General features: G+C 32.6%; 1 protein-coding gene across 10 annotated transcripts in view; it reads left to right on the forward strand.

Moving 5' to 3' along the window:
* The window catches only part of LOC132720204 (uncharacterized), a 111,327-nt gene extending 96,573 nt beyond the window's left edge, over positions 1-14,754 (forward strand). For all 10 annotated transcript variants that reach the window (XM_060704266.1, XM_060704265.1, XM_060704267.1 and 7 more), the window contains 13 exons: positions 227-373; positions 664-759; positions 2,267-2,464; positions 3,103-3,343; positions 3,930-4,075; positions 4,730-4,891; positions 6,762-6,917; positions 7,696-7,860; positions 8,087-8,186; positions 8,636-8,832; positions 10,728-10,838; positions 11,185-11,281; positions 11,535-14,754. In XM_060704266.1, coding sequence (XP_060560249.1) covers positions 227-373; positions 664-759; positions 2,267-2,464; positions 3,103-3,343; positions 3,930-4,075; positions 4,730-4,891; positions 6,762-6,917; positions 7,696-7,860; positions 8,087-8,186; positions 8,636-8,832; positions 10,728-10,838; positions 11,185-11,281; positions 11,535-11,760 — 2,042 coding nt within the window. In that variant the 3' untranslated portion in view covers positions 11,761-14,754. The remainder of the gene's footprint in view (positions 1-226; positions 374-663; positions 760-2,266; positions 2,465-3,102; positions 3,344-3,929; positions 4,076-4,729; positions 4,892-6,761; positions 6,918-7,695; positions 7,861-8,086; positions 8,187-8,635; positions 8,833-10,727; positions 10,839-11,184; positions 11,282-11,534) is intronic.
* Positions 14,755-17,830: the final 3,076 nt, after the last annotated feature.

Below are 17,830 nucleotides of genomic sequence, written 5' to 3' on the forward strand. Positions count from 1 at the left end.
ATAAAACTCTTGTCAAAGAGCACAAAATATTTGGTTTACCTTTCCTTATAGCCAGTGCATACGTTCTCTTGCTAAAATATAAGATTAAAGTGGTCACATTGTTTAGTCATTAGAGTACAGCAAGATGCATCATGATATTCATGTGTGTAGTTTGTCAACATACTTTGACCATACAATTACAAATATATACACTTAAAGAGTAAAAATATTGTTTTGTTTTTTACAGATAAGATTCCACCTGAAATTGTTTTCTGTCCTAAAGATGTTGTAGAGGTCATGTTGAATGATGACCTTTCCACAGAGATCAGTTGGCCTTCACCCCTGTTTAAAGATGATTTTGGGGTTGTAGATATAAAGCAGTCCCATCAACCAGGTTAATATCATGTGAAACTTTGTCTTTTAAATATTGTGCAAAAAAAATAAATTTGTATGGTGTATTTAATCAAATTATACAGTATAGTACATCACATCAGAAAAAGGTATTTTGAAATAACTATGTGTGTATTTTATTCAATATTAATTTAATGAGTGTATTGAATACTTTATGAATTTATTTCAAACATTTTTTTGAGAGTCTTCTTATGTGATGAAAAACCAACCCACTGTAATGACAATAAAACGAAAGAAATATGACTTTCAACTATTGCAACATCTTTCTTTCAGGACAAATATTCACTTTTGGAGAATATCCAGTTACTTACACAGCATTTGATGCCCAGCTTAATTCAGTCTCTTGCACTTTTACTGTCATTGTTACACGTAAGTTTTGGTTAGGTTTTGTGCAAAAATAACTGTCCAAACTATTTTGACAGCTTTTTGTTTAATAAACGATTTTCCTCTTACTGTTGTTTAGAAAAATATCTGATATATAAAGTAAAGATCAATTAATGAATTGAGAGATTAAGATGGTTTTTTCAAATCAGTGAATTGTTCGTCAAAGTTTCATACCTATATGTTTTTTATGCCACCGCAGCATCTGCGATGCGGTGGCATATAGCGATTCACCTGTGTGTGTGTGTGTTTGTTCGTTTGTTTGTTTGTGTGTGTGTGTGTTATATAGATTATATAGTGAACTTAAAAAATCTTCTTGTGAAAAACCACTAGTCCAATTTCAACCAAACTTGGCAGGATTGATCCTTGGGTGAAGGGCTTCCAAAGTTGTTCAAAGAATTTAATTCCATGCAGAAATCTGGTTGCCATGGCAACCAAAAGGAATTATAAGAATAAATTTAAAAAATCTTCTTGTAAAGACCCAAAAGGCCTAGAGCTTAGATATTTTGCATAAGGCATTGTCTGGTAGACCTCTACCAAGATTGTTCAAATTATAGCCCTGGGGTCAAGATCGGCCCCACCCCGGGGGTCATTGATTTTCACTATATGTACATATAGTAAAAACGTAAAATACCTTTTTGTAAAGACCCATAGGCATAGAGCTTAGATATTTTGCATAAGGCATTGTCTGGTAGACCTCTACCAATATTGTTCAAATTATAGACCTGGGGTCAAAATCAGCCCTGCCCCGGGGGTCATGGATTTTCACTATATGTACATATAGTAAAAATTTAAAATACCTTCTTGTAAAGACCCAAATGGCCTAGAGCTTAGATATTTTGCATAAGGCATTGTCTGATAGACCTCTATCCAGATTGTTCAAATTATAGCCCTGGGGTCAAAATTGCCCCCGCCTCGGGGTCATTGATTTTCAATATATACATATAGTAAAAAATCAAAAAAATCTTATTGTCTGAAGGTACAAGGCTTAGAGCTTTAATATTTGTTAAATGATATCATATATAGGTACTCTACCAAAGTTGTTCAAATTTTGCCTCTAGTGTCAAAATTAAAAGTGAACTTTGATATCAGCTGACCTAGATTTTGACAAAGTGTATTACATGTTGTCCTTTGATGCAGTCATGAAATTTTAGGCTGTGTGAAATATGATCTTCACCACCAAATTCACTAGACTCAAGTGCATTGATATATTCCTACTCTGATCTTTTATTGAGTTAACAATAGATTTAACCACTAATCTGATAATAAGAATTAGATATGCATTATGACAATTTTCAATTGTATAGAAACAAAAAAATCTGTTCCTACACTACTATTTAGTGTTGTTTTATTGCGGTGGCATAGCATTTTTCTCAAATGCAATCTTGTTTCTAATTTGACTTTTATGTCCGAATTTTCATCTTTTTAAAAGCGTTGTTCATAGAAGAGATTGATTGATAAAGTCTTTGATAAATCTTTTACTGATACTATACAGCCAAGACATGTGTAGAGCCTGATGCCCCTCTCCATGGTGATGTGTCATGTGATAAACAAGGGGAATATGGGATGGAATGTACTGTTGTGTGTTTAGATGGCTACATGTTTGTAGAAGAGGTTGCAAGACTGTATGCATGTAGATATGGTTTGTGGGATCCACCTAGAGGAAAAAATTTCATATTTCCACCTTGTGCTAGTAAGAATTTAATACTTGTTTATGCATTGATATTAGGCCAGTGCTAAATACTATACTTCTTTCGTTTTAAGTCATACAGACACTGTAAAAGAGTCTTACACCACTTTGCAGTCAGTGCACTTTGCTGGGAGTGCATAGGTCACACCAGATAGGTGACCTTGTTAGATCACTTTGCTTGTGTGACGTAACTAACAGTGAAGGGTGTGGCTCTGAAAAGATGCTGCTGCCTCCTGGAAGAGGTGCCTTTTAACTATTGTCTTCCTTTGTTCTGCCATACAAAAAATTTGGTCCTGGGTGAAGATCTCTATGACGATAGACAGCTTGAGAAGACCTCAATTGCGGCTCTTAGATCAGCAAAGTAAAGAGGCAATTAAACTAAGTCCTCCATAGGGGCTCTACATCCAGCGACATAATAAGAGGCCAAAAGTCTGGGACATATGGCATGCCCAGTATAAATAAACCACCGTAAAGGTCAACTTCTTTCGTTTTAAGTCATTTAGACACTTTGAAGGTCATATGATGTATTGTACTTCATCCACATACATAATATATATATAGGACTACATAACATTCCACATTTGATATGTTTAAGGCATGCCAGTTATACCAGTTATCATAACCCATATATTATATTGCAGGATTTGAACCACCTTTGATGGAGTTTGATGGATTTTTACAACTGTTGGGACCAGTGTGCTCTGATTCAGCTAAACTGGATCTTATTGACTTACTTAGTGAAGAGTTTTCCCAGACTGGTTTATGTCCTAGTGTAGACTGTGACACAGCCAGCATTAATGTAGACTGTATCCTCAGCAATGTCATCAAGAGATCTGTTGAGCCAGTCCATTTTAATGTGACATTCAGTATTAGAAACAATGAGTACGTAGCTCCTCACTTTTACCTGTAGGTAAATTAGATAAAGACATTTTAATGCATAACATAAGGCTTGGAATTGTCTTATATTTCATTAAAGATATTTAACTGCCAGTGTAATGTTACTGATTTCTATGAGGTTTAATTTGTTGATGTTAATATCTTTACTATTTAAAGAGTATGGAGAGCTATTGTACTTATGTCTGTGTTGGCATTGCCATCATACATTTTATGTGCAAGTTAGTATCTCCAGGAAATGGGTTGAAACTCTTCCTGTGATTATCTAACAGGATGGTCACATGCTTCATAACTCTGAGTTACCTTTTTACAGAGTTATGCCCCTTTCTTTCTGTCAAGCACAGAGAACAGTCAAGCATGCTGTTTGTGGAAAACATTGTAGGGGATAACAATTGACTGTTGTTATATCTTCACTAATCAATAAAATAGGAAGCAAATGAGTAATTAAAAAAAATCAGTATTCTTAAAGTTAAGATTACAAACAAAATATAGAAAAACCTGTTGTAGACCTCATCTCTATTCAGCCATGTTTTAAATATATCTTTTAAACATATATTCTTTTTTATTTGACTAGGTTGACATCTGAGAATTCATCCACTGTAATGGGTCAGTTTGAAAACTCATTGAAATCAGGTATTGGTGAATTTGAAACAGTTGATATATCTGTAACAACAGAACAGTCGTGTGACATGGGGCAGGTCCTCAGTCAAGGAAATTGTGGTAAGTGTGATAGATTTGTGCTTATGTATACAATATTATATAATATATATAAATTATGTCGTGCAAAGACACTTTAGCATGTTTTGAATGCAGAAAAAAAAACATGCACAGATAAGGTGAGTAGTAGAGTAAATGTTAAGAGGTCTGCCCTATAACTCATGGATGGTGGGTTCAAGCCTTACTGGTTACATGACCATGTTTCATCCTTTGACACCAGTACTAGCTGGTTCTAAGATTAAGGCATCACAACTCTGAATTCTATAGAGAAAAGATTATTTTGACAATATGTAGGTACTTGACCAAGAATGCTGTACTGGAATGCGGAAATGTTAATACATGTATGTTTCCGCACTTAATGTGTAACCATTGTTTTTTCTGCACTTAATGTGTAAACATTGTTTATGTGTGATGTAAATATGCATTTGTGTTAATAGAGAATAAGCTGAACTTCTGGCTAATAATGGAATGGATGCTATCAGCATGATTATAGACATGCCCTTAATACATGTATAGTTAAGTTTATACTTGTACTGTCTCAAATGAAATAATTTACAGTATGAATCAATTATGAAATTTTTTATGCAGGCATTTAGAGTAATAATATTTCGCTAACTGGACTTGTCAACACAAATATTGAAATTGTAATTTTTCTAGTAAACTGTGGTCCAGGGTACTTCTACAATGCCACAGCTGGACTGTGTCAACAATGCAGGGTAGGAAATTACAATGACTTAGAGAAGCAGACTACATGCAAGTCATGTGATCAAGGAAAGACAACTCTCACAGCTGGTTCTGTTTCTGAAAATCAGTGTTACTGTAAGTTGAAAATGCTTCATTATAATGACAAAAAAAGAAACCAATTAATAAGCTCTGTTGAATCTGGGATATATAATTAGACAAGAAAGTGGATAACTCCTCTGCAGTTTCTTTTTGTCCAATAAGCAGTATGTGCTGCCATTTTTAGCTCACCTGTCACAAAGTGACAGGGTGAGCTTTTGTGATCGCTTTTCGTCCGGCGTCCGGCCGTAAACTTTTGCTTCAAATGACATCTCCTCATAAACCACTAAGCCAATATCATCCAAACTTCACAGGAATGTTCCTTTGGTGGTCACCTTTAAAAATTGTTCAAAGAATTTAATTCCATGCAGAACTCTGGTTGCCATGGCAACCGAAAGAAAATTTTTAAATATCTTCTTTTAAAGAACCCAAAGAGCTAGAGCTTAGATATTTGGCATGAAACATCTTCTAATGAGTGTCTTGGTTCAAATAAAAGGAACAAATAAAAGCCCTTGGGTCAAAATTGGCCCCGTCCCAGGGGGTCATTGATTTTCCCTATATGCATATAGTAAAAACTGAAAAAATCTTCTTTTAAAGAACCCAAAGAGCTAAGATATTTGGCATGAAACATCTTCTAGTGAGTGTCTACCAAGTTTGTTCAAATAAAAGCCCTGGGGTCAAAATTGGCCCTGCACCAGGGGGGTCATTGATTTTCCCAATATGCATATAGTAAAACTTAAAAAATCTTCTTTTAAAGAACTCAAAGAGCTAGAGCTAAGATATTTAGCATGAAACATGTTCTAATGGGTGTCTACTAAGTTTGTTCAAATAAAAGCCCTGGGGTCAAAATTGGCCCCGCCCCGGGGGTCATTGATTTTCCTTATATGTTTATAGCAAAAACTTAAAAAACCTTCTTTGAAAAAATCCCAAATACCTAGAGTTTAGATATTAAGCATGAAACATCTTCTAGTGAGTGTCTACAAAGTTTGTTCAAATAAAAGCCCTGGGGTCAAAATTGGCCCCGCCCCGGGGGTCATTGATTTCCTTATATGTGTATAGCAAAAACTTAAAAAATCTTCTTTGAAAAAACCCAATTAGCTAGAGTTTAGATATTAAGCATGAAACATCTTCTAATAAGTGTCTACAAAGTTTGTTCAAATAAAAGCCCTGGGGTCAAAACTGGCCCCGCCCCAGGGGTGTCATTGTTTTTAACTATATGTGTATAGTAAAAACTTAAAAAATCTTCTTTTTTAAAAAACCCAATGAGCTAGAGCTTAGATGTTTAGCATGAAACATCTTCTTATGGGTTTCTACCAAGTTTGTTCAAATAAAAGCCCTTGGGTTAAAATTAACTCTGCCGGGGGGGGGGGGAGAAGGTCATTGTTTTTCCTTATATGTGTATAGCAAAAACTTAACATCATGAAACATCTTCTAATGGGTGAGCGACCTCAGGGCCATCATGGCCCTCTTGTTTTATGTTATTTGTTGTAAAAGGATATTTATTTTTCCATAGTAAACAGTATCAATAATAAAAATATAAACCGACTTGAGTAAGGGTTTAACAGTCCATTTGTGTTTTAATTCATAGGTTTTTTTAAGGACATTAATATATATGATTAAAAAGTATGCTTATCTTTGGGCTGTCATTTGGACTACAACATCAGACTGCTTATCTAGTTGGTAGTTGCTTGTCTCATTATATTATGTTCCAGATTAGGCATGTTTAATTGATTTTAAAAAGTTGAATATAGCTTCTTTTTTTTTTGAAGAAGTTCAATGGTTGAATTTTTAACTTACATTTTATTTTATGGAAAATATTGAAAACTTACATTCATTGTCACACTTACATTTTGAAAAGAAAGAAAAGTAGTTAAGTTTATGATAATTCTGGTTTTTCATCCGATTTCAGATATTTGTGAGAGGGGCTATTACCTTCTTAATGAAGATTGTGAGCCCTGTGAAGTAGGATTTTACCAGGATACGAGTGGATCTACTTCCTGTAAACCCTGCCCCCTAGGTCATACAACACAATATGATGCTTCTAAGTCATTAAATGATTGTAATTGTAAGTGAATTATATTCATGGTGTATTTTCTTGATATTAGTTATATGTTATTTTACTGAAATATATTATAATGTAGAATTACATATATGACAATTTGAAATTGTGAAAAAATGCATATTAGTTAGGAATATTTTCTATTGTTTTAGTTTTAAGTGTTTGCCTCTAAACCCAGGACACATGGGTTTGAGCCCTAATGGGGTCACAACCATGTTTCTTCATATGACTCCAGTACTGGTTGGTTCCAGGAAGTGGACTCGAAAGTGATTTAAGTTGAAAGAACTTGTTTCGCTGTCGGAGGACAAGACAGAAAGACAGGTCAGTCTTTCAGTATGATAATAAAATAGTTTTTGTCCAGCAAATTGTGACTCATGTGTTGTAAAGACTTTAAAGGGACTCCACTGAGGTTTTTTGACATGACGAGACTGGAAATATTTTTTCGAGATTAATGCTCAGTTTGATGTTGGTCTAGATCAGTAACTTGTGTGCAAAATTTTAGATCATTTGCTCTCTCGGTTTATCCAGGATAATTATTCAAGTAGTGAAAAATGACCCAAAATTGAAAAGCGTTTAAATGCTTTTCACTCAAATCATATAAAAACTGTCACAAAAATACGCTTTTCAATTAATTTCTGAGTAAATTTCTTAATTTTTTTTTCATGTCTTCCTGTTTTACGTGCCCCAGCTGATCTGTGTAAAAGAATAAATTTTATGATTTTAGGCTTTTGAACCTCAGTGGAGTTCCTTTAAGTAAATTATATATATTTTTATGTCTTCACAGTTATGTGCAATATTTTGGGCATGGAGATGTCAGTTGATGGGAGTTGTGTCCCTTGTCCTGTAGGCATGTACAAAGAGGAGAGGTCAGAGGTCACATGTCAGTCTTGTCCCTATAGTTACACAACTATGTACACTGGTTCCAAAAGTATACAAGATTGTTCATTTGGTATGTAATTAAGAATTGTATTCTTTTGCAAGTAGTTATAAAAGACCTTGATGAAATGATTTTAACAGAATTTTATGCTGTAATTTGCTCATCTTTCACCTGAGTCAGTGAAATATTGATTAATGATTATTAGTGTCAGTAAGAAAATACTCAAATTAATTTCTCCCTATTATTCAGATTTGTCTATGTTTTTCTACTTATTAGCATAAATATTTCTATATTTTAGTAAAATGTAAATCAGGGGAGAGAAGAACTGTCAACAATACTTGTGAGTTGTGTCCCTTAGGAACATATCAGGAAAATGATGATAAAGATTGTTGCACTAGGTAATTGTTGTTTATATTTCTCATTTGTTTTAATAAAATTAGTGATTAAATTTGACTTTAACTTGATTGAAAGCTTTACCATAATTTTATTTGACACCAAGTTCTTGTATGGACTACGGTATTTCAACCAAAGGGAGTTATAGCTTAGGTTAGTGATTGCTGGTTCAAGCCCTGCTTTGGCCAGGACTTTGTTTCTTATCATCATACCAGTTAAAGAAGTAGACTTAAAGATGTTGTAATACAGGTTGAATGAACTTGTTTCACAATCAAACTTGAATTAATACATGTATGTTAATATGTCATCATATTTTCTGGGGATATTACTTCTATCCTCTTTACTCCAGGCAGAGCATAAGGTCCGAATTTTTGCCCTTTTCTCTGCCTCACCCCATAATTATAGAAGGTTAGAAATTGTATTATTTAACCAGAAATAAACTCAATCATTTCAGGTGTAACTTTGGCCAAACAACTCTCAGACAAGGATCTGTATCTAGTTCAGAATGTGTCACCATGGAAACAGACAAGGATCCATGTGACCTTGACCTACATGGTTGTGGTGAGGTCACAGGAGTATGTACAGGAGTTGATACTTCATACAATTGCCAATGCTGTGAAGGGTCTACTTACCAAAATGGAGTTTGTGTTGGTAAGATACATTTGTTTTGGAATTTTGTCTTCAATATTTATAAATGTTATTTCACTGTTCAGTAATTATTTATAAGTTATCAGTAATCCGAAGCTATTCTTATTTTGAATTAAACCTCTTCATATATGTATTATGGTTTTTAGCTCACCTGTCACAAAGTGACAGGGTGAGCTTTTGTGATCGCTTTTCGTCCGGCGTCCGTCCGTCCGTCCGTAAACTTTTGCTTTAAATGACATCTCCTCATAAACCACTGAGCCAATTTCATCCAAACTTTACAGGAATGTTCCTTTGGTGGTCACCTTGAAAAATTGTTCAAAGAATTTAATTCCATGCAGAACTCTGGTTGCCATGGCAACCGAAAGAAAAATCTTTAAATATCTTCTTTTAAACAACCCTAAGAGCTAGAGCTTAGATATTTGGCATGAAACATCTTCTAGTGAGTGTCTACCAAGTTTGTTCAAATAAAAGCCCTGGGGTCAAAATTGGCCCCGCCCCAGGGGGTCATTGATTTTCCCTATATGCATATAGAAAAAACTTAAAAAATCTTCTTTTAAAGAACCCAAAGAGCTAGAGCTAAGATATTTGGCATGAAACATCTTCTAGTGAGTGTCTACCAAGTTTGTTCAAATAAAAGCCCTGGGGTCAAAATTGGCCCCGCCCCAGGGGGTCATTGATTTTCCCTATATGCATATAGTAAAAACTTAAAAAATCTTCTTTTAAAGAACCGTAAGAGCTAGAGCTTAGATATTTGGCATGAAACATCTTCTAGTGAATGTCTACCAAGTTTGTTCAAATAAAAGCCCTGCGGTCAAAATTGGCCCTGCCCCAGGGGGTCATTGATTTTCCCTATATGCATATAGTAAAAAACTTAAAAAAATCTTCTTTTAAAGAACCATAAGAGCTAGAGCTTAGATATTTGGCATGAAACATCTTCTAGTGAATGTCTACCAAGTTTGTTCAAAATAAAAGCCCTGGGGTCAAAATTGACCCCGCCCCAGGGGGTCATAGATTTTCCCTATATGCATATAGTAAAAACTTAAAAAATCTTCTTTTAAAGAACCCAAAGAGCTAGAGCTAAGATATTTAGCATGAAACATCTTCTAATGAGTGTCTACCAAGTTTGTTCAAATAAAAGCCCTGGGGTCAAAATTGGCCCCGCCCCAGGGGGTCATTGATTTTCCCTATATGCATATAGTAAAAACTTAAAAAATCTTCTTTTAAAGAACTCAAAGAGCTAGAGCTAAGATATTTAGCATGAAACATGTTCTAATGGGTGTCTACCAAGTATGTTCAAATAAAAGCCCTGGGATCAAAACTGGCCCCGCCCGGGGTGGGGGGGGGTCATTGATTTTCCTTATAAGTGTATAGCAAAAACTTAAAAATCTTCTTTGAAAAAACCCAAATAGCTAGAGTTTATATATTAAGCATGAAACATCGTTAAGTAAATATCTACAAAGTTTGTTCAAATAAAAGCCCGGGGGTCAAAACTGGCCCTGCCCCAGGGGTGTCATTGTTTTTTACTATATGTGTATAGTAAAAACTTTAAAAATCTTCTTTTAAAAAACCCAATGAGCTAGAACTTAGATGTTTAGCATGAAACATCTTCTTATGGGTGTCTACCAAGTCTGTTCAAATAAACAAATATAAACCCTTGGGTAAAAATTGGCCCGGGGGTGGGGGGGGGGGGCTATATACAGGTGAGCGACCTCAGGGCCATCATGGCCCTCTTGTTATTACATGTCAGAGTAATGATTAGTAAATTAGGAAGCAGACATATGACAAGTTATTGTACATGATTTTAAGCGGTTATCAGAAGAAGTCTGTGGCTCAAAGATTAATTTACCTTGGCGAATTTTTATTTTTTATATTGTATTTGTTTTGAATCATTTTCTCAGATAATTGTGCCGGTAAATGTGAGAATGGTGATTGTAGTAAAGATACAGAAGGAAACCCTAAATGTCTTTGTCATGACGGTTACCATGGTTTAAAGTGTGAACTAGAAATTGGTAAGTAGTTACAATAAATAAATTGACCTTGCAGGGGAAAAAAAGAGAGTTTTGAAGAAGTTTTGAATTTATTGTTCAAATAAATTTGATGATAGGGATATTTCCAACTTGATCTGTTCCAACTTTTTCTTAAAGAAAACAAAAGACTCGCTATAAAGTCTTCTTCATCATAATCAAAGTTACAATATTTGTTTTTGCTTTGTTCTCATTATTCACATGGGATGTCCAAATTTCAGCCAGCATCTATTCATGAAGCAGCAATTATATGAAATTAATTATATTGAGAATGCTATCATGTAGAAAAGATACAGACAATGAATTGATTGTTGAACTTTATTTTTGTTAGATACAGGTATTGGTACAGGTGCTATAGCAGGTATAGGTGTTACGTCTGTGGCAGCTCTTCTTGTTATATTGGCCTGTATATTCTTATGTTTTAGAAGGTAATTTATTTATACATAATTATTATCTCTACATATACAAATAAATGGACGCAAATAATATTCATACTTTTGTTCACTCTTATATTATAAAACGTAAGTTAACAATCATTATTCTATGAGTATTATTCTTTTAGTTTCTGTCTAAACTTTATTTTCTCCACTTTATGTACATGATTTTAATTCAGAACATCATAATTAGCTATTAAATGATGCAGAAAAGACATTTTAGGACACTGTTATATATACATTACAGGCAGCTAAATAAGAACGGTGAGAGTTATTTCCCTGTACATCGTAGTGATATACGATCAAGTTTCCGAGCTATTGCTTTAGCCATGAATCCAATGAGATTTGAGGGAAGGAGTACTACAAGGACACATTCTTCTACTCTAGCTAGTACACAGATCCCGAGACCTCAGTGGAGAGAGATTGAGAATGCAAGCAATAGTAGTGGACAAACAAGTGATAGCTATTTCTGATATATCTTAACTTGTGACAGCTCTTTCTGATATGCTTGAAACTTATATTGGTTATTTCTGATGAGACAAGTATTTGTTACACATATACCAGTCGTAAATAAGTGACTGCTACTTCTGATATCTAGACTAGTGTATTTTGAACAGTAATAGCTATTTCTGATACATAATTGTGTGAATGTTATTTCTCATATTTGACTTTTTTTACTGTATTGTTAACATAAATTTGCTAGTGGCAGCTATTTTAGATAAGAAAGTCTTTATAGACAATCAGACAATTCATATAAGGATGAAGAAGTAATATTTAGTTATTTTAGAAATTAGCTTGTTTATATTGATAACATTTTTTCTGTGCTGGTTAGAAAGTCTGAGATATATGTTGAATGCAAAATTATCATGGAGGACAAAATGATTCAGCAATATTTATCATTATATTTGTAAAATGTCATTAAACTTCAGTGATGTCCTTCTGTAAACAGGGAATCAATGTGTAAGATAAATATGACTTGGAATTTGCATGTTATACCTCATTTATCTATGATAAAATGTCTGATCGGCAGTTGTCCTAGATTTGACCCTGTCCTTGATTTGACACCATACTTTGTTCAGTGTCTCATAGTCATAGTATAATAAATTTTATGTAGTGTCAAATTTCCATCAATGTAGAGGTTTGAACAAGTAGAAATAAAGTGTTTAAAACTTATATAGATACACTGAAGGAAGTGCTAGCATGAAGAATATTCACCCGAGGATATGCCTTTTCATTCATGTTTCATTACATGTGACTGCTGATGTAATTCGGGCAATATGTTTTGAATGTATATACTTTGGGATTTTTTTCATCAATGATATATTGTATATGATATCAAACTTTTTTGTAGGTTATTTTGTTCAGGTGTTAAAGAAAGTCATTCATTATTCATATTATGTTTATAAACATATCACATGTCATGATATAGTCTTTCGTTTGATACATCACCAGTTTCTTGTACATATGTGAATATGTTATACCTGATTTGTAAAGTGGGATTTTCTGATGCATGTGTATTTTGTATATTTCTGTTCCAGTGTATCTTGTAGTAAAAGAATTGTAGAAATAAAACAAAAATGCTACGTATGAGGACATCAAATCAAATGATCAATATTGTTTTTAATTTAATTATTGCTGATGTTATATTTGTTATTCATTCTTGGTGGACATAATTTGACTTTTTTAGGAGATGGTAATTGTTTGGTGTGCTAGAACCATAATAAAATGAAAATGTAATGCAGATTTATTATGCTTTTAAACAAACGAAAACATTTTTTCTGCATTGACCTGTATTGACTCTTTACCTACTGGAACTTGAAATGACTGGCTTTTGCTGCCAATACAGAGCCAGGCCAGCTTGTATTTCAATGCAGTTTGACCAGACTCTATACTGTTGGTAGCTTAATTTTTGTATTTTGATATTGAAATCCCTTGCATATTAAATAAACTGTTCCAAATCCTTAAAAATTAAATGGACAGTTCCAACTTAAAAGGGGAAGACGGGGAAACCTATAGCACAAATTCAACAGGTTTAAAGTTAATGTCATGGAATTGTAAGTTTATTTTATTGTGTTAACAACTACTGGTATTACTTTTCTCTCATTTAAAACACAGAAATACACTTGTAATGGGAACAGTGAAATAATCAAGGAGCAGTAATGTGCTTCTGTACTCATGGGAAGCAAATGATGTCAGTAAATCAATGTTTAAACTTGTAAAATATCAGCTGAGAGAATTTAAATGTCTTCTTCGGCTTTCTAGAATACAGAAACATTTGAGTATTTGTGTTCCAAGTGGGAAATAGTTTTTCCAGGGCTTTTTTTTGTACATTGTTTTGTGACAATCAGTGTATATATGTTAACCATTTTGATATTATTTTCATTGTACATATAGATATCATATGTGAATTATGTAAATAGATGTTGGTTTAACCAGCAAACTGTGCAGGGGTTTTGTGGATTGATTTGTCCCGATATTGATATTTTGAAATTTTCTTTGACTTTGTTTTGTTTCAATATGTTTATTTATGCTTTAATCACCAATAGTGATTCATACCTTTAAAAAAAGTAAGTTTGAACATTATTGTAAGTAGGTATTTTAATATTTTTATTAACTTTTTTTGTTTAGTTGAGGATGAAGAAATATCTACAATTCTGCCATAGATTTGTTTTAGTTGTTAAAGAAAAAAAACCTTTTACTTGTTCAGTTCAAAATCATTAATAAGTAAAAGTTAAAAGATTTGTCTTTTTGTTCTTGGTTTTCCATTGCTATTGTTTATAGTTATTGTTTGTAAATTATGTTAATAGATATTATGTGTATAAAGTTTAAGGAAAAAATGTGATTTCATAGATTATGGTGCCATATATAGTCTTCTTTGTAAATTGTTTAGAAGTGTTTTTAATCAGTTTTTAATGCAGACATCTCTTTACTACTTCATATACCAGATTTTTCTCTGCCTAAGAGACTTTATTAAAAGGCTTGTTGTTTTGTTGTTGTTTTTTTGTTGTTTTTTTTTAAGAAAGTTAGAGTTAAGAATCAGTGAGCGATTAACCTTGTGTGAAATATTGGGTGATATTTTGTATTAATTTGAAAACAAAACTTTTCTAATACCATCAAAATTCAAAATTTGATAAATATTCTATAGACAGTCTAGGTAAATTATACTTGTCTGGAGATTTTGGCATTTTAATATGTCTTTTGGACAAATTTGTTTTACTACCTACATTTCAAAACCACCAATTCAGTTTCTGTCTCGCCAAATATGCAAATTTTACATGCAGACTGATTAAAAACACTAGAAACATTTTACAAAGTATGATATAAATTTGGAAAATACCATGCCAGTGGCAGAGGTAGTGTTTCCAGAGAGTTGTGTGCAATTATTTGTCATGTTATTTATGTTACAGACATTCCAAAATTGTTGTTCTTGTTTTTGATATATTTAGTAAATAAAGATGTGGAATGATTATTTAGTTTATTTTATTTTTAACTAAAAATATATCTATTATTTATAACTGCCTACAGATAGGTTTTGTTTGGTAATAACAAATGTACCTATTTTTAATGGTCCCCAGCCTTTTCGAAGAAAAAAAGGGGGATATAGAAATAGGATCCATCCATCTGTTCGTCCGTCACACTTTTGTGTCCGGTCCATTACTTTGTCATTTATCAAAGGAATTTGAAATAACTTGGCACAAATTTTGTTATGATAAGACCATGATTGTGTCATGCGCAACAACCAGACCCCTACCTCAGAAATATCTCATTAGAATATATTTCACTAGTCAGAATATCTTTCACTAATCAGAATATATTTCACTAGTCAGAATATATTTCACTAATCAGAATATATTCACTTGTCAGAATATATTTCACAAGTCAGAAATATCTCATTAGAATTATATTTCAGGAGAATATTTAAAACCCAGAAATTGAACCAAGTGGTTGTCCAACCGTCTAACTAAGGTGCTATTGACTCTAAGCCAAGAGGACTATAAAATTCTACCTAGAATATAAGAGAATTGTTGACAATCAGTTTCAGACATTAACTGTTTTTGTTCAGAAATTGATTAATATAAAACCTAAGGTGTAACCTTGACAATTCTTGTATTATTATCTCCGTTTTGTAAATATCTACCTAGACATTATCAAAATGATTTTATGGAAATCTTCGGGGAAACTCTTGCTTTGTAATTATCTTACTAGAGGTTTTATTTGGTGCTATTTCAATTTTCTACATTAATATGTTGGAAATTGAATAGACTACAAATAGGTATTTATAAACAAGCAATTAAGTCAGTATAATATTTCACTTGGCAATTTACAGATGCTACCCATCTGATGATAAATATTTGACTTTTCATTCTAAAATTTTATGTAGTTTTCGTATGTGTTTGGTAGATGATTATTTATCAACAACAGCTTGAAAAAGACTGTCTTCCGTAATATCTTGCAAGACCTTGTAGATGGTTATTTTGGTAGATTACCTTTCTATTTGATTGGAAATTGGAATTTCATGTAAGACATGTTCTTTGGCTTGCAAATCTTTCAAGCTTCATAATTTTGTATTTTTTCCATTACTTCAAGAAATACTATGCTCATCCTTGAGTAAAATATTTTAATCACAGAAATTATTGGAATCTATGAAATTCTTACTGTATATGTCTAATTTGAATAAAAGACTGAATAAACTATGTATGGGAAGGTGCGTTCCCTATTACGGGAGAAGTAAAGTTGGTCCGGTCTTAAAAAAAACTGCCAGTTTTTTCATAACACTACAATTATATTTTTATTGTGAACACCTATAGTGTGTGTGTGTAGAATTTCAAACACACTTTGTGTCTATTTTATATTTACAAAGATACTGTGTAGCAATTATCAATACTTTGTAACATCAAATTTGAGCATAGTATATTTATCTTTAATCTTGGATATTTCACATGAATATGACTGTAATTTGTCAATTAACATTTTATCATGCTTTCTTAATTGTTCAGCTACACAATTATGCTTGATTGACATTATAATTCAGTTGACTATAGGGTAGTGAAAAAGTTTTAAAAAGTTTAAAAGTCATTTATGGAAAATTCTAGTAGACTTGCCATAAGATTTCTCAACATCTGTTTCTTGTTTGAAACAGTTCTTTTGGAAATATTCATTCACACAATATTGGGTAAAATAAGGAAACAAAACTGGTTTATTTAGGCCATTTTATTAAAAGCAATGACCGAAGATAACAAAAAAGCTCACAATAAAATGGAATATTGTAATGGAATGAAGTTTGCATGATTATCAAAACAAGCAAGACACACAGGAAATTCTACATGATTCAGAGTTAATATATCACGATTACTGGAACATACCCACTTTTTAGTTTAATACTACAATGCATAATACATAATTATACATATCTTGTCTAACGCTGAAAAAATGTACTTTATAAAAAAAAAAATTAATAAGAACAGTAGTTAAATTGTGATAACTTTCATTTAAAGGTGACAAATGCCCTAACAGTGATTGCTATACAAATAATTAGAAAATGTCAGATTGATCTTCAAAGGTTTACACATTAATTAATCTAGACTTGCACATTTCTGCCTAGTAGCATCCAGGTATAGTAAGTAAGTAAGTAAGTAACAACTTTATTTAATGAGGCAACACAGTTGGGCAAGCCCAGTCTTCCCTGTGGGCCTCAGTGACAGTGAAACTGTTGACAGATTTTCCCTGACAGTAGGATTACTGTAATTCTTTAACAGCAGACAGTAAAATGATCTTGAGTTCAATGTTCATTGTGAGTGAATATGTATAACATGTGAAATTTCTTATAGATCTTAACATTTTTTTTATTTCTCGCTAAATACTTTAAAAACTTGAACACTGAAAGATAATACTTTATGCAAGTCAGATAAATAGTAATCACATTAATGATTTGTTGAACAAAGAAAAACAAATCATATTCTTCTGGTTTCAGAAATATTACATTTCAATTTTGTTGTAATATGATGGAATAATCGTAAAATTATTCCCTTAGTTGTATTAACCTAGTTTTTACAAATTTGAATTGTATTGCAGTGTACTTTACCAAATACATTATTTCTAAATTGAATAAAATCTGCTCTAGAGGTTAGAATATCTGTATGTAAACTTCAATATTCTATCAAATAATAAAACAAATATAAGAGACTACCAGCGTAAAATTCTCATTTCAAATATTGAAGAGTTTGGAGGGAATGTAATATAATACATTTTCCTGATAATAAATACAAATTTGGTGTTGTAAATGTTATGTTTTCTAAGAGATATATCTGGCACCATATTGGTTTCTAGAACTTAATTGCATTACAGAGTGATAAATTTATGTTACCCAAGAAGCAAATATTGCATTTCCACACCAATACACTGTGAACAAGTTGTTTTTTTTTCATTTCTAATGCAACAGAAATAAGTTCTAGACCATTAAATGGTAACAACATTATCAAAATTTACTAACCTCAAACAAAGACCGGGATAAAAGGATTTTGTTAAAAAGTCAAATAACTTGAG

Source organism: Ruditapes philippinarum, unplaced genomic scaffold, assembly GCF_026571515.1.
Source record: "Ruditapes philippinarum isolate M1 unplaced genomic scaffold, ASM2657151v2 ctg812_1_1_1_1, whole genome shotgun sequence".
Lineage (NCBI taxonomy): Eukaryota > Metazoa > Mollusca > Bivalvia > Venerida > Veneridae > Ruditapes > Ruditapes philippinarum.